The sequence below is a fragment of the Misgurnus anguillicaudatus genome, chromosome 23 (assembly GCF_027580225.2).
Source record: "Misgurnus anguillicaudatus chromosome 23, ASM2758022v2, whole genome shotgun sequence".
Lineage (NCBI taxonomy): Eukaryota > Metazoa > Chordata > Actinopteri > Cypriniformes > Cobitidae > Misgurnus > Misgurnus anguillicaudatus.
This window is the reverse complement of record NC_073359.2, coordinates 36,028,535-36,048,855: the sequence shown is the minus strand read 5'-3', so window position 1 is coordinate 36,048,855 and position 20,321 is coordinate 36,028,535. Positions and strand designations below refer to the sequence as shown.

The 20,321-nt window shown below is 38.9% G+C and overlaps 2 protein-coding genes across 5 annotated transcripts; both read left to right on the top strand.

The window, feature by feature from the left end:
• Positions 1 to 85: 85 nt before the first annotated feature.
• Positions 86 to 5,136, top strand: LOC141359364 (peroxisome proliferator-activated receptor delta-like). Of its 2 annotated transcripts, none has more exons than XM_073861693.1 (9): positions 86 to 226; positions 2,156 to 2,218; positions 2,337 to 2,717; positions 2,917 to 3,047; positions 3,136 to 3,274; positions 3,375 to 3,577; positions 3,696 to 3,866; positions 3,941 to 4,184; positions 4,265 to 5,136. In XM_073861693.1, the coding sequence occupies exons 3-9, from the start codon at positions 2,360 to 2,362 to the stop codon at positions 4,510 to 4,512; spliced, it is 1,494 nt and encodes a 497-aa protein (XP_073717794.1). In that variant the 5' UTR covers positions 86 to 226; positions 2,156 to 2,218; positions 2,337 to 2,359; the 3' UTR covers positions 4,513 to 5,136. The 2 variants fall into 2 exon arrangements, with proteins under 2 accessions (XP_073717794.1, XP_073717793.1); XM_073861692.1 differs by having other exon boundaries at positions 3,660 to 3,866.
• LOC141348966 (calcium/calmodulin-dependent protein kinase type 1D-like) lies at positions 90 to 19,859 on the top strand. 3 transcript variants are annotated; one of them, XM_073861694.1, is made up of 15 exons: positions 90 to 226; positions 8,027 to 8,226; positions 8,299 to 8,413; positions 11,071 to 11,178; positions 12,726 to 12,851; positions 14,673 to 14,747; positions 14,890 to 15,028; positions 15,113 to 15,236; positions 15,321 to 15,396; positions 15,484 to 15,596; positions 17,933 to 18,011; positions 18,122 to 18,209; positions 18,315 to 18,628; positions 18,709 to 18,813; positions 18,895 to 19,859. In XM_073861694.1, the coding sequence occupies exons 4-14, from the start codon at positions 11,093 to 11,095 to the stop codon at positions 18,767 to 18,769; spliced, it is 1,281 nt and encodes a 426-aa protein (XP_073717795.1). In that variant the 5' UTR covers positions 90 to 226; positions 8,027 to 8,226; positions 8,299 to 8,413; positions 11,071 to 11,092; the 3' UTR covers positions 18,770 to 18,813; positions 18,895 to 19,859. The 3 variants fall into 3 exon arrangements, with proteins under 3 accessions (XP_073717795.1, XP_073717796.1, XP_073717797.1); XM_073861695.1 differs by having other exon boundaries at positions 108 to 226; positions 8,004 to 8,226; XM_073861696.1 differs by lacking the exons at positions 90 to 226; positions 8,027 to 8,226; positions 8,299 to 8,413 and adding an exon at positions 10,195 to 10,364.
• Positions 19,860 to 20,321: the final 462 nt, after the last annotated feature.

Genomic DNA, 20,321 nt, shown 5'->3' with positions numbered 1-20,321 from the left:
CTTTACATAATTTAAACTGAACTAGTAAAATACGCGCGGTAGGTTTATACAGGGTTAAATGAGCGGAGCGCGCTTCTTCTGTGACGTCATAACGCCGGTGGTCTGTGGACGCGCGTGCGGAGCGCTCGAGCGGTACTCGTCCCGTTGTACTAAAGAGATATGAGAATTAATTGATTTATCATCACTGACGCGGATTTAAAGTGTTTAACTGCGTCTGGATGAAGAGGTAAGAGTTTAAATCTGAAGTTTTCTGTCTGTTTAATGTGTTTAACTGTCGAGAACTGCTAATCACAGACTAAACATGAGTTTATATTCATGTAAAAAGAAAGTTTGTGTTGACGTTATCGGTGATCACGTGAGGGATTAAAGAACACATGTCATTCAAAACTATAAACAGATTAGTAGTAGTAGTAGTAGAGTTTCTTAAACTTTTCCATACGGGACCCACTAGACAGGCAATATCTATCTATCTATCTATCTATCTATCTATCTATCTATCTATCTATCTATCTATCTATCTATCTATCTATCTATCTATCTATACTACACATTTATCTAATAGATGGATGATGATGAGTGGACATATGTGTTTGTTAAGAGTTATTTGTTTTTAGGTGAAAGTTGGTTTTGCGGTGATATCAGAACGACTTGTTTTATTGCGACACAAATAAACACACATATATACACACTCACATATACACACTTGGGACTAAATCACTGTGTTTACTAACTGAGCACACTATGTGTTATTACACTGTGTGTAATTATTTTGTATATATAAATACAAAAACACATGCATGTATGTACTTAAGAAACATTTACATATGTGTATATACATTTAAAATATATTTTACATTATATATAAACTACAAAAATAAACAAATACAATTTTCTTACATTTATACATGTATATGTGTATTTATATATACATAATAATTACACAAAAATATATTATGCAAACACAAACATTTATTTTTTATGCGATTAATCGCGATTAATCTTTTGACGGCTCAATGACGTTCAGTCAGTGTTATAAAATCACAGAGATAAAAGAGTTTACTGTGACGTCATTCATAAGAGTTTACTTTAAGTGTTTATAGAGAGAAGTCTGAAGGCCAAAGACTCCCACAATACTCGCAGTCGATAAACTGTGAACTTTGAAATGTTTTTGGTTTTAAGAGTTCATGTACCCACAGAGCCCTGACTGAGTTTCTCATTAGGACTGATCTGAAGTCAGTTATATGAAGTGTATGGGTTAGCTGTGTGCTTGTATATAGTATATCTGCTTTATCTGTTTTTTGTGTGTGTATAATATCTGAGCAGAAGATGTGTGTCATTTCCTAACACACCGCAGACAGTCTGTCTATAATATCTGTTGTTTGTGTATAAGGGTGAAAGTGATGCTCAGTCAGTCATGTGATCGGATGTTGTATGTTAATGTATGCATGCATTGATCAGAAGGGTCTCTTCTTTGTTATTTCTGCTTTCAGGCGTCATACATGAAGATTCATCATAATTAAGTAGTTATGCATGCATTTCGTTTGTAAATGATCTGTAATAATAGCCTAGTTATATTTATATATATTATCCAAAGCGACTTACAGTGCTATACGTTTTTTAGTAGTTTTAGTGTTCCTTGGGTTCAAACCCATGACCCTTCCAAAAATCCTTTGCTCTTAAAGGTCCTGAGTTTAGTATTATCACGTTTCATGAGTTTTGCATGTTTCTTTTAAAAGTTAAATAGAAAAAGAGAGACTACAGAAGATCCTTGAACTTATCATGAAATGACTCGTGCTGCTGTATGTGAAATTCTGCAGGAGATTATAGACGTTAATCTGCTCTTATTTAACACTGAAGTGAAGGCATTCGGTTCTCTGGATCTTAGGAAATCTGCTTTAGTTCAACACACTAGTCTGACCTATAAACCAGTCATCTGAAGTATTAGGAGTCATAACAAAAATCAACTTTCACCAGCCGACCTCACTGAACCTCCGGTGAGAGGCAGCTCCACCGAGAGCCAGATTCTGCAACCTGCAGTGTGAATGACCTCTGCTCTCTATTCTCTGTTTGTTCAGAAGTTGTGGTAACTGTGTGTGTCTGGTCTGATTTGATGGATTTAATTTGGTTTGGTCACAGATGTTTCATGTCTCTACAGCTGGTGTGTGTTAAGGTCCCACAATGCATGGCATGCTGTTGGGTGGTGGTGATCATACAGCAGGTCTTCAGTATCACAGCTGTCAAATCACTCTTCTGTTAACACAACATACTTTCAGAGAAAATCCGTCACTTTATATTCAGCTAGATGACATCATCATCAATGTGTTTGTGTCTCTCAGGTGAGTTATGACTGCAGTCGCTCATGAACGTCTTTGATTTATTCGAGATGGACGGAGGAGACTCGCTCGCTCTGTCAATGAGAAGCAAACTGAGTGGAGAGCCAGGGAAAGTGGGCGGAGTTTGTATGGAGAATGAAGACTCCTCCCCGTGTGGTAGCCACACCCCTGATGACGAGCGTCTGGAGGATGTGCTGTCTGAGCTTCGTGCAGGGGCGGAGCTTAATCTCGATCTGGATGTGAGGGCGGAACCTGAGGAGATCTTAGACCTGCAGGGGGAGGAGCTTAGCTGGGACACAAATCGTCAAGATGTAAATGAAGCGGAAGACCAAAGTAACGCCAGCCACGGTACAGCGAGTCCTGAACCGAACACAGCATCTGCAGGTGATGATGATGTTACAAATGTTGAAGCTGCACACTTTTACACACTCCTGTTCACTTTTGCACACTCTTGTGCATTTTTAACACTCTTGCACTTTTTAAACATTTTTGTTTACCTTCACACCTTTAAAATTTTACACACCGTCTCATGCACTTTCACACACTTTCATGCACCTTCACATTGTTGATCGTTTGTTTGTAGATCTATCTAAAACGTCGTCTGTATCAGCGCAGCAGGGTCACGAGGAGGCGGGGCTAAACGTTGAGTGTCGTATCTGTGGAGACAAAGCATCAGGATTTCACTATGGTGTTCATGCCTGTGAGGGCTGCAAGGTCAGGGGTCAGAGATCACCAACATCATAACCCATTTTGAATCAAAGGTTTGTAAACTCTCCCGTCTTTCTCTGTCTGTAACTCACAGGGTTTTTTCAGAAGGACCATCCGTATGAAGTTGGAATATGAGAAATGTGAACGGAGCTGTAAAATCCAAAAGAAAAGTCGGAATAAATGTCAGTTTTGTCGTTTTCAGAAATGCCTGATGCTTGGAATGTCCCATGATGGTGAATAAACATCAACAACATTAACGCAACAGAACTCCCTTTGATCTTCTGCAGAACTGAATGTCATTGTTTGTGTGTTACTGTGTGTGTGTTTGTGTAGCGATCCGGTATGGACGGATGCCCGAGTCAGAGAAGCGTAAACTGGTTGCAGGTTTGTTAGCTGGAGAAAAGAGCGGTCAGAACTCTGGAGGTTCAGATCTCAAAACTCTCGCCAAACGGGTCAACAACGCCTACCTGAAGAATCTCAATATGACCAAGAAGAAAGCCCGAAACATCCTGACGGGAAAAACCAACGGCAACCCGGTAACCAGCGTCAGAATCACTAGTGATCAACTATCAGCTGTTTAACAGTAATAACATGTTCCACTTCTTCTCTGTGTCTCAGCCGTTTGTAATTCATGACATGGACTCACTGTGGCAGGCGGAGAACGGGCTGGTCTGGAATCAGGTGATTAACGGAGCTCCCACTAACAAGGAGATCGGCGTTCACGTCTTCTACCGCTGTCAGTGCACTACAGTAGAGACGGTCCGAGAACTCACAGAGTTTTCCAAAAGCATCCCGGGATTTGTCGACCTTTTCCTGAACGACCAGGTAACAGAGAATCAAGCGATAATGTTATGCACTTCTGTTTATAGCTCAACTGAATGAACTCTCCTCTCCTGTAGGTGACGCTGTTGAAGTATGGTGTCCACGAGGCAATCTTCGCCATGCTGCCCTCGCTGATGAATAAAGACGGCCTGCTGGTGGCGAACGGACGAGGTTTCGTCACGAGAGAGTTTCTCCGCAGTCTCCGCAAGCCCTTCAACGAGATCATGGAGCCCAAGTTTGAGTTTGCAGTAAAGTTTAACGCTCTGGAGCTGGACGACAGCGATCTCGCTCTGTTTGTAGCTGCTATTATCCTGTGCGGAGGTGAAAGAGCTTTCCTCTGCATATTGTAATGTTGATTTGTTGCAGTATTTAACTTGTGTTTGTACGTTGTGTTTGTGTAGATCGTCCAGGTCTGATGAACGTTTCTCAGGTGGAACAAATACAAGACAACATCCTGCAAGCTCTTAATCTTCACCTGCAGATGAATCATCCGGATGCAAGCTTCATCTTCCCCAGACTGCTGCAGAAGCTCGCAGACCTGCGTCAGATGGTGACAGAGAACGCGCAGCTGGTGCAGAAGATCAAGAAAACCGAATCTGAGACGTCTCTTCATCCTCTACTGCAGGAGATCTACAGGGACATGTACTGAGCCCGCTCGCGTTTTACAGACTGACCAATCACTGTGAACTTTTATGGATGTTATTGTTTATATCGAACACTTGGACTTATTTCTGATCGATGATGAACGAAGCTCTGATCTGGCCCTGCAGTGACATCCTGAGGTTGTGCAGGTCAAAGGTCTGGGATCATCATTGCTGCTCGTTGGATCTGTTTTGCTGTTTCTGCTTTGTTTCGGGTCGGTTTTTGAATGTCTCTATAGAGCTTTAAGAGATTCTCTGTTTCTGCAGATAAACACTGAATGATGCCTGTAGTGCAGAAAGATGTTTGGTTTTTCTTGGGTCCAACAAATGTTTTTTTAATTCATGGTGTGAATGGACCTTCATTCCTGCTATGATAGATCAAAACACAGAGACACAAGAACAACAGAATGAAGAATATATCATTACTGACCAACAACCTCTAACACATTATGAAATAATACTGTGATTATATTCAGATAAATCATGTTTATATTCATTATTTAATCACTGTTTATTAGTTTCTCACAGCTGACTGAATGATATTCAGTATTTACTGGAGCTCCTGTGCTGAATGAACTGAATGAAAGAGCAACACATCTACTGTATTAACTGTAAACCTATACATTACAGACCTCATGTATTTGTGTCATATCAGTGCTGCTAATTCCTCATACTGATGACTCTCCTGCAGATCAAATGTGTTCATGTCTGTAGGTCTGAGAGGAGGTTTGAGAGGATTGTTTATTCTTTATGAACGCTTGACCATCACACAACTGTGACCTGATGAGCTGCATCACAGACTGCTGATGTCTTCTACTCATCTGAAAAACATTCAAATAAAAATACTGAGTAAAACTCACAGGACATTTGGCTGTGCTGTTTCATGAATTTGAAGAAGCAGGGTTGCCCAATCATTTTGGGGTGTTTCTGAGAGTTGGCTTAGGGTGTTTCTGAGGGTCCCTCTGGGTGTTTCTGAGGGTCGCTTGGGGTGTTTCTGAGTGTCCCCCAGGGTGTTTCTTGAGGTTGCCCTGGGGTGTTTGAGGGTGGTCCGGGGTGTTTCTGAGAGTTGGCTCAGGGTGTTTCTAAGTGTCCCCCAGGGTGTTTCTGAGGGTCGCTTGGGGTGTTTCTGGGTGTCCCCGGGGTGTTTCTGAGGGTTGCCCTGGGTGTTTTTTGAGGGTCGCTTGGGGTGTTTCTGAGTGTCCCCCAGGCTGTTGCTTGGGGTTGCCCTGGGGTGTTTGAGGGTGGTCTAGGGTGTTTCTGAGAGTTGTCTTAGGGTGTTTCTGAGTGTCCCCCAGGGTGTTTCTGAGGGTCGCTTGGGGTGTTTCAGAGGGTTGCAGCAGGGTGTTTCTGAGGGTGGCCTGGGATGTTTCTGAGAGTTGGCTCGGGGTGTTTCTGATGGTCGCTTGGGGTGTTTCTGAGGGTCCCCCGGGGTGTTTCTGAGGGTCCCCCGGGGTGTTTCTGAGGGTCGCTTGGGGTGTTTCTGAGTGTCCCCCAGGCTGTTGCTTGGGGTTGCCCTGGGGTGTTTGAGGGTGGTCTAGGGTGTTTCTGAGAGTTGTCTTAGGGTGTTTCTGAGTGTCCCCCAGGGTGTTTCTGAGGGTCGCTTGGGGTGTTTCTGGGTGTCCCCCAGGGTGTTTCTGAGGGTTGCCCCGGGGTGTTTTTTGAGGGTGGTTCTGGGTGCTCCTGAGAGTTGGCTCGGGGTGTTTCTGAGGGTTGCAGCAGGGTGTTTCTGAGGGTGGCCTGGGATGTTTCTGAGAGTTGGCTTGGGGTGTTTCTGATGGTCGCTTGGGGTGTTTCTGAGGTTTGCTCGGGGTGTTTCCGAGGGTCCCACTGGTTGTTTCTGAGGGTCACTTGGGGTGTTTCTGAGTGTCCCCCGGGGTGTTTCTGAGTGTTGCCCCAGGGTGTTTTTGAAGGTGGGCCAGGGTTTCCTGAGAGTTGACTAGGGGTGTTTCTGAGGGTCCCCCAGGGTGTTTCTGAGGGTTGCGCCGGGGTGTTTTTGAGGGTGGCCCAGGATGTTTCTGAGAGTTGGCTTGGGGTTTTTCTGAGGACGCCAGGAGTGTTTCTAAGGGTCGCTTGGGATGTTTCTGAGGGTCGCTTGGCGTGAATCTGAGGGTAGCCCAGGGTGTTCTGAGGGTAGCACAGGGTGTTTCTGAGAGTTCTATAAATTATATTTGGGGTGTTTGGGCTGTGTCCTTCTGTTAAGTTCCATTGCGACCGTGTAAAAGTGCTATACAAATAAATGTAAGTTAAAAGTGTTTTTGAGGGTCACTTGTGGTGTTTTTAATGGTTGTTTAAAGTGTTTATGGGGTTGTTATTTTGATTTGAGTGTTTTGAGGGTTGTTTTTTAAGGTCACTTGTGGTGTTTTTAATGGTTGTTTAAAGTGTTTATGGGGTTGTTATTTTGATTTGAGTGTTTTGAGGGTTGTTTTTTAGGGTCACTTGTGGTGTTTTGAGGGTGTTTTGAGTCATATGGGTGTTTTTGAATGTTGTTTGTTGTGTTTTTGAGGGTACATGAGGTTCTTCATTAAACCTTTCTTCGGTCTGTTGTGGGAATTTCCTGCTGAGCTAAAGGTCGTGGTCCAGAGTTAGGTTTGATTTGTTTCCTCTCTGTAGGGTCAGTTATTCAAGAACTCATAAACAGAACCTTCATCAGGGTCACAGGATAACCCATGTCAATCTGAACCAATTCAATAAAACACTTCATTATTTATAAAGTATGGAGATATATACCACAGCAGTGTGTGTGTGTGTGTGTGTGTGTGTGTGTGTGTGTGTGTTTTATGGGTGGATCTTTTTAAGTGTGTGAAGTGTTAGCAGGAGTCTCTCTCTCTCTGTATGTGTATGTGTGTGCGTGTGTGTGTGTTTGTGTGTGTGTTTGTGTGATGTGATCTGCAGATGTTGTATGAACAATGTGACCCCAGTGCAGCAAAAGTCGTCCTCTCTCTCTCTCTATTGTGTGTGTTCTGTGCGATTTCCGTGTCTCACCGTGAGTCTGAATTCATCACTTCATCTCACGCTGAGTCTGAGCTCAAAACAAACTCGTTTCCAACAGGATTCAGTCACATGATATCATGACAGAGATCATTCACAGGTACATGTAGCTTCGTCACTTGTTTGCCTTATGTGTGTGTGCTACACACAGCTCATCCTAAAGCACTACACACACACACACACACACACACACACGCACGCACACACGCACACGGTAGTCAGACTTCATGTTATGTGTTCTTATCTGATCTAGGAGCAGTCATGTGGTTAGTGATCTATAGGTTTAAATCAGGAGATCTGATTTCGGATCAGTGCTTAAACATTCAGTGTTAATGAGATTATCATTGACTCTTTATCTCCGAACAGACACAACACAAACACCGGTGAGAATTTCACTTTCTAACAGCAAATATTGAGTTTTAGTGTCTAGTTTTGTCTATGTGATCTGTGTGTGTTTGCGTGTGTGTGAATCTGATACCACCCATGTACCACGGTACTGTGACACATGTAGTCTGTGTGAATGTGTTGTTTCAGATGAATGAATCGGGGCTGAATGATTGTACTGGAGAACTGGACACGGGTGATGATAACACACATCGTCTATCAGAGAGATGGTGCTAAAGATGGAGAACAGACTGCAGATGATAGAGAGCAACATGGAGGACGTCTGACCCTTTCACCCTGAACTTCACCCTAAACCAGAATGGTGATGATGATGATGCTGTGTTTCCATGGTAACAAACATTCTGATCATGCATGACCTTCAATGTTTGGACACACGTGACATAATTGATATTTATATTCAGTCAGATGCAGGTCACACTAGGTCTGTGCCATCAACGCCGTTCTGCTCTGGACCAACCCAGGGAAGGTTCAGTGGAGGGGGTGGAGTCAGAGAGAGGGGAGGAGCCTGTCACTCAAGTATGTTTACATTATTCATGTGTTCATTATAATTGATGTGCATGAATGAGACTGCTGAGATAGTTTGTGATGTTTACAGATGTCTGACTTCACATCAGCGCCCACTGCTGGCCTGGAGCGTCATAGTAATATAAGTGATCTTCTGTATTATAATACTGATCACTTTATGGTTAAGAGCTGCTAAATGCGTTTGTGTCACTCTTAAAGGAGCATTGATAGTGTTTGTGTTGTTATTTGACTTTAAAAGCAACATAAGACGCTATTTGCAATCCATGGGTTTGAAACAACATTTGGGTGAGTAAATGATGACTGACTGTTCATTTTGAGGTGAACTATGTCTGGTTTGGGTTTCACTCAATCCTAAACATTAATAGCACTGGATTATAATGTTAAATATACTCGCTGTCCTCTGTGTCTGTCCTGAATTCAAACACACATCAATAATAAATATAGACAGATTTAATAGACTTCTCCTGTGAAACCACAACAACAGAATAATAATAATACAAATTAACATGAAATTATTCACCAGGTGCATCGTTTTAAATGATCTTTTGTTTAGGAGAGAAAACATTTTAACATTTATATATTCAGAATCAGTACTATTCAATAAGAGATTTTTAATTCAATTAAATAGGATTATATTTAAACGCATAACACACACTGCAAAAAATGACTTTCTTACTTCATTTTTTTAATTTAATATTACAAATATTTAAAAACAGGTTGCATTTTCAAAATCACCTAAAAATAATTTTAGTTTTTAGACAAAAACATCAAATTTAAGTTAATTTGTGCTTAAAACAAGCAAAAAAATAATAATCTGCCAATGGGGTAAGCTAATTTTTCTTAATTTTTTCTTAAATTAAGTGTCAAAGAAATTTTTAGGAGAGTTTAAGAGATTTTTTCTTACCCCATTGACAGATATTTTTGCATGTTTTAAGCACAAATTTACTTAATTTGTATAAAATCTAGATTTTTTATTTTTGTTTTGCTTATCAAAAAGATGCATCTTGATTTATAATATTTAATTTTTTGATATTTGTACTAAAAACATGACAAAAATACTAGAAAGTAGTTTATTTGCAGTTCACAGTAAAGATTAAATTAAATATTAAATATCAGGTCATATTTAGAAAAATTAAAGCCCGCCCCATCTCACTGAGCAGCCAATCACAGCTCAGAATGATCAGTCGGATCAGGAAGTGCTCTTAATTTACTATTAATTTATCAGCTGAACGTTGTCAACTTGTTGTTAAAGTAAACATTTTTAACTTTTATTTTACTCTAAATTGCATTGACTGACATTAAACGGTATTTATATAATACATATATTATTATTATGGTATATTATTTTATTGTAATATATGTATACACACAATATATAGAGAGATAGTATTGAGAGTTAAGAGTGAAGTGTCTGTAATGATGTTGAGATGCAATGATGTAATGACAGGTGATAAGAGATTTAAAGTAACACGTTTACCATGTGCTGAGATTGAACCAGCTAACCACATGCAACAGATGCTTTATATTTATATTTAAACATTTCAGATTTATTCATCTGTTAACTACAGTTTTGATGATTTATGTATTTAATGTACATTTATTCCTCGAAATTGTTGGGTTTGTGCTAATTTGATCCTGTCTGTGAAATTCAGTCTTATTTAATGATAGGATTTGTAGCATTAAAGTTTAATTTCATATTGATTTCATGATCTTATTCAGTCAATATTTAAGACATCAAGATTATATGAGTATGATGAGTTTATGCAGTAAATCAGAAATGATTTTTGATGAAGGTTAAGGTAGTTAAAGAGGTTATTATAGGCTGGGTTGGGTTGACGTCACACAGTTAAGCCGCCCCTGAAGCTGGTGTGTGAGCGCATGTGATAAAGAACAGAACAGGTGTATTCCTTCATCAGTCTCTCCTAACACATCTCATACACAGGTAAGAATCAAATCTGTCATCTGATCTCAATCAATTATTATGTGAGTTTGTGTTTTATCAGGAAATCTGTGATTGATAACAAAATGAATATATTTATTTTATGAATAGACATTAAATGTAAATGTTTAAATCAGTAAACCAAAAAAATGTATTAGATTGCAACGCATTCAAACATTTATTTTTAGCATTACAATGCTGCACAGATGCAAGTTTATGAAACACATTTGAATGAATAATGTTTTATGCCATTTAAAAAATTATTTGTAATGCTTTACAGTAAGATTATATTTGTTAACATTAGTAAATGCATTAGCTAAGATGAAGTAATGTAGTTTTCCAGCAGTTATTAATGTTAGTCATTGTTAGTTAATGCCAATACAACATTTGATTTGAATAATATATTGTTAAATGCTGAAATGAACATGAACTCGCATGTTAAATACTGATGTGTTGTTTATTGGTAGTTCATGTTTACTAATGCATTAACTAATAAAACCTTATTGTAAAGTGTTATTTATTATATTGGATTAAATGATGTGATGTGTTTCGTGAGAGTTTCTCATACATACAGTAACCTACATAGAGAGATCAGATTCAAACTCTTTCCAGAAACAGACAGAGAATCTGTGCATTTTTTATAAGAGCGTGAGATCAGACATGATCTGATAGATGATCGTATAAGACATGGAGTGTTTGTGTCGTACAGGAGTCACAGAATCTGAGCCGTGATGGGACGCAAGGAGATCCAATGCAGCTGGAAGAAAATAACCAACAATATAAAAGACATCTTTGATTTTAAAGAAGTTCTGGGCTCGTGAGTATCAAATCTATTTGATTTAAAGTGCGATAATGTTTGAGATCATTCAGAGTTTTGTGTTTGCTGAGTCAGAATGAGGACAATGATAATCAAGAGCTGTTATTCTGTTACAAGATTATCTGAGACAGATTAAAGGATTGAGAGACAGGAGCCATTTTTATCAATGGAGCTGTTTATCATTTATTCTTATTAAGAAAGAATTGAAGAACTTGTTGAATGATGATGATGATGATGAAGAGTTGTTATATAAATGATTATGAAGCAGTGTGAGGTTATACGTATTTTAACCATATGAGGTTATGAAGGATTATGAGACGCTTCTGAAGTGTTGATGAGAATGATGTTTAGTGATGTTTGTTATACTGTAGTTATATAGATATGAGTTTAGTTTGAGACACAAGTTAATCTTCATCATCTACTGAATGAGAACACAGACTGCAGGGAACATCCAGACCTGAGTGCATTAAAGGATTACTGACCGTGCGTGTGTGGGTGTGTGTGCGTGTTCAGGTGTGTGTAAATTGTCAGATCAATGATATGTGTGTAATTATATTTAGAGTGTTTGTATGATTCCCTGTCATCTGTGTACGTGAGGATTACAGCACATTTGATAATGGTCATGTTCTGATTTTGGCCTTTTTCTCAAAAATAATCATCCAATAAGTGAAGGCGTTTTCCAGACTCACATTAATTGGCAGCAATCAAGAGTTTTAATGAAGATGAAGGTTCATAAATCCTCAGATCTGTAATGATCTCACTCCTGTGTGTTTGCATCTGATGTTTGCCCGTGTAACTCTTTCTTGTGCCAACCATGATGAGTATACACCTGACACTGAGCTTAATGCATACTACATATTTCATCTGCATGCTACACACTACACACTTCACACTAGACTATCTGATGTGAGTTTGTAAGAAAAAAAGTGTTGTAGATGTTTGTTGTCACTGATGTTTGTGGTTGGTTGTTAGCTCATTTTGTGTTCCTTTATCACTTTACATTAATTCTTTTTTAAAGATTGACAGATGAAATAGAAAGTGTTTCTTGAAGTTAGGTGAGGTTTAAAGAGTTTTCTGACTGCAGGTGTGTAGATTGAGGTGAGATTAAAGGTAATGTGGGTAATTAGTCATTAGGGTCTCTTATGCAACTCACTCATGCTGTATAATCTTACGGACAGGAGACATGGTAGAGCTCAAAGCATGGCCTCGTGTACACTGATTATGTAGGTTGCCTACAAATCGGAAGGTTGGTGGTTCAATCCCTGGCGTTCCATCTGACCAAGTGTCGAGGTGTCCTTGAGCAAGACGAGCTGGATGGTGCCTTGCATGGCTGACACCACCATTGGTGTATGAATGTGTGAGTGAATGGCTGAATGTGAGGCCACTTGTAAAGCGCTTTGGATGGCCATAGGTCTGTTAAAAGCACTATATAAATGCAGTCCATTTACTATTAGATTATCAGGATCTTAGGTGAACATCTGCAGGGATTCTCTATTAAGTCTGTCTGTGACGCTGTTGTGACTCAGGAATGTTGTGTGTTTGTGTAGGGGCTCATTTTCGGAGGTGTTTCTGGTGAGAGAGAGAACGACTGGGAACTTTTACGCCCTGAAGTGTGTGAAGAAAAAACAGCTGCACAACTCAAACCTGGAGAATGAGATCAAAGTTCTGAGGAGGTGAGAGAGAAAAACACCACCAAGCACAAACACCATACGCCAACAACACAGACAACCCAGACCATAACACTACAGACACAAAAACACCACAGACACAATAACACCACAGACACAAAGCACCACAGACACAAAACACTACAGACAGAAAAACAGCACAGACAAAAAACATCACAGACACAAAACCACCTCAGACAGGAAAACACCATAGACACAAAACACTACAGACAGAAAAACAACACAAACAGAAAAACAACACAGACTATAACACTACAGACACAAACAAACAAACACAAAACACCATAAACCATCAACACCACAGACAACACAGACCATAACAATACAGACAGAGAAACACCACAGACACGAAAACACCACAGATACAAAACACCACGGACACAAAAACACCAAGACAACACAGACCATAATACTACAGACAGAAAAACACCACAAACAGAAAACATCATAGATACAAAACCACCACAGACAGGAAAACACCACAGACACAAAACACCACAGACACAAAACTCTACACACAGAAAAACAACACAGACAGAAAAACAACACTACAGACACAAACAAACACAAAACACCATAAACCATCAACACCACAGACCATAACATTACAGGCAGAGAAACATCACAGATACAAAACACCACGGACACAAAAACACCACAGACAACACAGACCATAATACTACAGACAGAAAAACACCACAAACAGAAAACATCATAGATGCAAAACCACCACAGACAGAAAAACACCATATACACAAAACACTACAGACAGAAAAACACTACAGACAGAAAAACAACACAGACTATAACACTACAGACACAAACAAACAAACAAACACAAAACACCATAAACCATCAACACCACAGACAACACAGACCATAACAATACAGACAGAGAAACACCACAGACAAGAAAACACCACAGACACAAAACGCCACAGACATTAAAACACCACAAACAGAAAAACACTGTAAACCAACACCACAGACAACACAGACCGTAGCACTACATACAGAAAACACCACATATACAAAAACACCACAGACAACACACACACCATAATAACACAGACAGAAAAACACCACAGACACAAAACACCACAAACACAAAACTCTACACACAGAAAAACAACACAGACAGAAAAACAACACTACAGACACAAACAAACACAAAACACCATAAACCATCAACACCACAGACAACACAGACCATAACATTACAGACAGAGAAACACCACAGACATTAAAACCCCACAGATACAAAAACACCACAGACAGAAAAACAACACTACAGGCAGACACACACAAACAAACAAACAAACAAACAAACAAACAAACAAACAAACAAACAAACAAACAAACACAAAACACCATAAACCATCAACACCACAGACAACACAGACCATAACACCACAGACAGAAAAACACCACAGACATTAAAACCCCACAGATACAAAAACACCACAGACAGAAAAACAACACTACAGACACAAACAAACAAACAAACAAACAAACAAACAAACAAACAAACAAACAAACAAACAAACAAACAAACAAACACAAAACACCATAAACCATCAACACCACAGACAACTCAGACCATAACACCACAGACAGAAAAACACCACAGTCAGAAAAACATCATAAACCAACAGCACAGACAGAAAACACCATAGCCCATACAGACCATAACATTACAGACACAAACAACATAACAAACACAAAACAAGATAGACAACACCACAGATACAAAACACCATAAACCAACACCACATTTCCTTTATCTTATTTTTCTTTCTCTTTCAGGATAAAGCACAGTAATGTGGTGGGTCTGGTGGATTTCTATGAAACCCGAACACACTATCATCTGGTTATGGAGCTGTGAGTGTCTAATACACACACACACACACACACACACACACACACACACACACACACACACACACACACACACACACACACACACACACACACACACACACACACACAGTGTATATTGAGTTGTGTGTTTGTGTTTTTGAAGGGTCTCGGGTGGAGAGCTGTTTGATCGTATTCTGGATCGAGGTGTTTACACAGAAAAAGATGCCAGTCATGTGATCAAACAGGTCCTGGAGGCTGTCTCATACCTGCATCAAAACAGCATCGTTCACAGAGACCTGAAGGTCAGAAAAACACATACACATCTAACACAAACACACACACTTTATATGATCAAGTTATGTATCTGTATGTGTCTCTGTCTGCAGCCGGAAAACTTACTGTACTACAGTCCAGATGAAAATGCTAAGATCATGATCAGTGACTTTGGTTTGTCTAAGATGTCTGATCATGATGTGATGTCCACTGCCTGTGGGACACCAGGATATGTTGGTGCGAACACACACCCATCAAATAAACATACTCCATACAGTATGTTTGTAATATCTCAGTTCTGATGTTTCTTTGTGTTTTCAGCTCCAGAGGTTTTGGCTCATAAGCCGTACAGTAAAGCTGTGGATTGTTGGTCTATTGGAGTTATAACATACGTCCTGTAAGTCTCATACAGATTCACATGTAAACCGTTCATCATATCTATCTATATATTTACTCAAAGACTGCTGTGTTTAACGCTTATTAGGTTGTGTGGATATCCACCATTCTACGAGGAGAACGAAACACGACTTTTCTCCAAAATAATGAAGGCAGAATATGCGTTTCATTCCCCTTACTGGGACAACATCTCAGAGTCAGGTGAGCCGATACCATTTCTAACTAAAAAAATAAGGGAAAACTGTTAATGCATTTTGACAATTCATTTACACAACATCTTTGTTTTGGGCACCTGAATACACAAACATTTGACAAAGATATTGTTATTTTCTTAATCCGAAGTACAAAAATTTGTGTTAAAAGCAGCATGAAACAGAAGTTGCATTTGTCTTTATTTCCTTATTGTGACATATAAGTGAACCGGCTCCTAAACTAAGGAAAAAATGGAGGGTGGGACTTGATTTTGTCCATCAGAAACTGATTGTAACATTAGAAGTTTTGATTTTACCGTTACTTTCAATTTAACGATTACTTTTGATTTGTCGGTTACTTTCGATTTAACGATTACTTTTGATTTGTTGGTTACTTTCGATTTAACGGTTACTTTTGATTTGACGATTACTTTCAATTTAACAATTACTTTTGATTTGTCGGTTACTTTCAATTTAACGATTACTTTCGGTTTAACGATTACTTTCAATTTAACGATTACTTTTGATTTGTTGGTTACTTTCGATTTAACGATTACTTTTGATTTGTCGGTTACTTTCAATTTAACGATTACTTTCGATTTAACGATTACTTTCAATTTAACGATTACTTTTGATTTGACGATTACTTTTGCTTTGTCGGTTACTTTCGATTTAACGGTTATTTTTTTATTTGTCTGTTACTTTCAATTTAACAGTTACTTTCGATTTGACGTTTACTTTCAATGTAATGATTACTTTTGATTTGTCGATTACTTTCAAGTTAACAATTACTTTGCGTTTAACGATTACTTTCAATTTAACTGTTACTTTCGGTTTGACTGTTGCTTTCGATTTGACGTTTACTTTCATTTAACTGTTACTTTTGATTTGTCGAATACTTTCGATTTAACAGTTACTTTCGATTTGCCGAATACTTTCGATTTATTGATTACTTTTGATTTGTCGGTTGCTTTTCGGTTTGACTGTTACTTTTGATTTGTCGAATACTTTCGATTTAACAGTTACTTTCGATTTGCCGAATACTTTCAATTAATTGATTACTTTTGATTTGTCGGTTGCTTTTCGGTTTATCTGTTACTTTTGATTTATTGAATACTTTCGATTCAACAGTTCCTTTCGATTTGCCGAATACTTTCGATTTATTGATTACTTTTGATTTGTCGGTTGCTTTCGGTTTAACGATAACTTTCAATTTAACAATTATTTTTGATTTGACGGTTACTTTCAATTTAACGATTACTTTCAGTTTAACAGTTCCTTTCGTTTTTTCGGTTACTTTTGATTTAACTGTTACTTTCGGTTTTAAGGTTACTTTCGGTTTGTCGGTTACTTACGATTTTTTAGATTACTTTTGATTTGTCGAATGCTTTCAATTTAACGATTACTTTCGGTTTTGATGGTTACTTTCGATGTAATTGTTACTTTAAGATTAGTCTCGCGTAGCCAGACCTTCAATACTGAAGGTCTGGTGTTTTTCGCTGCTTTTTCTGGACAAAGCCCGCCCACGAGCTGTTTGACCGACATGTCAAACAACCAATCACAGTTTGTTTCATCTAGCGTCACGTTTCGGACTCCCCACAATAACGAGCCGGCTGGCATCAAGTCAGTTATTGAAATAACCAGCCGCAACCGAATAGCATCTAAATAAACAACATTACTCACCATAGAACAACGTTGTGCACTTCATCAACAGCCACACCAATGAGACGCTCCCGTTAAATGTCTGTTTGAAGCATATCTCTCCACTTTTTAACACATACAAGCATTTCAGGAGAACCAAACTTTTTGACTCCACTAACTGCCTCAAGCAAAACTCTTGGACGTCTTTTAGAGAGTCGATGCCGCGAACTTTGCATATTTTTGAGAATCCAATGTTTAGCTGATCATGATAACTGCTCATTATTATCCACGTGAACACGACTGATTCTTTTCCTCAATGGAACGTGAGAGCTTTGTTTTCCAGGGACCGAAACTAATCGCGACACTCGCGTCTCCTGGAAATCTGTTTTTTTTCAACCAATCAAAGACGACTTTAGACATTCTCACAGGGTTTCCAGAAAAGTGTACGAAAAACATCAGACGTTCAGCCAACAGTTTGTGGGCGTGACGTCTGAGGCTGAGACTACTTTAAGATGTGTGACAATGCCAACCACTTCTGCATATCTGTGTTGTTGTCTGTCAATATTTCTTTACGCAAAATTTGCAAAGGAAAAACTCCATCGTTTTTGTGTATACATACAAAGTGTCTTAGTGAGACTCTGATAATGACAAACTGTTGAATCAAAACTTTTAATGATGAAATTTTCTGTTTGTTTATTTCTGTAGCAAAGGATTTTATTCGACATATGCTGGAGAAAAACCCCAGTAAACGTTTCACCACTGAACAAGCGCTCGATCACCCATGGTAAGAAACTTCGTCAGAATCTCATTGTGTTTTCATTTATTATTATTTGATATTATCAGTTATCAATGACTGATATATAAAGAGATTAATGAATGCTGTCTGTTTTTTAGGATTATCGGTGTGACAGCTCAGAATGACAACATCTATCAGTCCGTCTGTCAACAGATCCAGAAAAACTTTGCCAAATCCAGATGGAAGGTGAGATATTCTCCACTATGTCTATGTAAATTATAACTCGTTTCAGTTCACAGTCATCAAATCCTTCACCACTATCAAACTCACACCAGTGTGTTTTTGTTACAGCGAGTCATCAATGCGACAGTTATAGTTCAGCACATGCGACGGCTCCAGATTGCTCATGCAGACCCCGTGGTCTCCGCCCCACCGCCATCAATCGAGGTGATGGACGTCTCGTCCATCAGTCCGCCTGCAGTGGAGCTGGACACAAATGGCAACTTATCATGCAGTCACATGAGCCTGTCTCCTCAGTGTGATGTCATCATCAGGCGCGGCCCGCTGAAGGCCTGTAACAGCGAACCGATGCACGCGCTGGTCATCAATGAAAGCGGTCAGCACTCGTATCACTCTGAATCTGACCTGGCCTGTTCCGCTGACAGGTACAATGACTCTCTTATCTTCTACATAGACAGCACACTAAACTCAAGTGAAGTCACTCATCAGTGTTTGTGTGATTCAGAGCGGGTGCTGCGGATGGGCGTGGTCAGTCTCTGCAGACCGGAGTCTGCTCTGTGATGTAATCAGCTGACTGGTGAATGACAGCTGTCAGTCAAATGAAGATGAAGTGAGGGATTGCTCAGACCACATCATTGACTGTCTCATGATATTATACACTATTTCATTCATCTTATCTCTCTCTCTCCAGATCATCCTGCTGTTAAAAGATGGATTTGTGTGTGTTATTTCTCTTAAGGGATTATCTCCACAACAAACCCACAACTTGAATCAAGAGTTACACAAGTGCCAAACACACACGCACGCACGCACACACACACACACACACATTGAATAATAAATTCACTCAGGAATGCGTTGTGAGACAGTCTTGAGATCATCTGATCTGTTTATTGTATAAATTATATCTGCTGTTTGTATATTTATGTACAATAGTTATTTATGCTATGATCTGATGGTGGTGCATCACATAGATATGTATAAAGGCTAGATGTGTTACGGCAGAGTCTCTAACGTCATCACCTGGCGGCCATCTTGCCGCAGGCAGCTCGCTCACTCATAGCATTGAGTTTGATGGTGCAGGTATTTTTAAATGACCATAACTTGCTAAAATTTTCTACCGATTTTCAAACGGTTTGGTTTCTTACAAACGATATTAGCGTGGCTATAATTCTGGATGCTTTAACATGATTCATGAAAATTATTAATTAAGTATGCAGTGTCATAGGTACATCTCTGATGTTTATAACAAACCAAACCGTTTGAAAATTGGTAGAAAATTAAGCAAGTTATAGTCATTTAGAAGTACATGCTCCATTGGACGCAGTGCTATGGGTGGGCGGGCTGCCTGTGGTAAGATGGCCGCCAAATGCGGAAGTTGCACTCAATTGGCCAGCAGCGCGGGCGAGACATCTAGCCTTTATATACATATCTATGGTGCATCACGGGAAGGTTTGATGATGATTTCTGTACATTAAACTACTGCAGATAAACTACTGTTTAATATTCTCCAGAGTCGCTGTTATAATATTATGAAATAATTATCATTACATATAAACTCTTACTTTAGGAGCGTATGAAGTGTGTACTGACACAGATCCCTGCTGTAACAAACACAGACACTGCTGTATGAAATAAAAAATTACAGAAAAATCATTCACGGTGTCCTAGAGATTTCATTTACTCTCCTTTATTTCCTATTATACCACAACACTGCAAAATGACTTCTTACTTAGTATTTTTGTCTTGTTTTCAGTAAAAATATCTCAAAATTCTTAAATTAAGATGTATTTTCTTGATGAGCAAAACGACCCGGGAAAATAAGTCCACTTTTTAAAAAATATATAAACTAAGTAAATTAGTGCTTAAAACAAGCAAAACAATCTGCCAGTGGAATAAGAACATTTTTTCTTGAAATAAATTAACTTTTTTCATAAACACTTAATTCAAGAAAACTTTTCTTATTCCTTTTGCAGATTTTTTTGCTTGTTTTAAGCACTATTTCACTTAACTAAAAGTAGACTTATTTTCCTAAGTAATTTTTCTCATCAAGAAAATACATCTTAATTTAAGAATTTTTTAAAATATTTTTACTGAAAACAAGACAAAAATACTAAG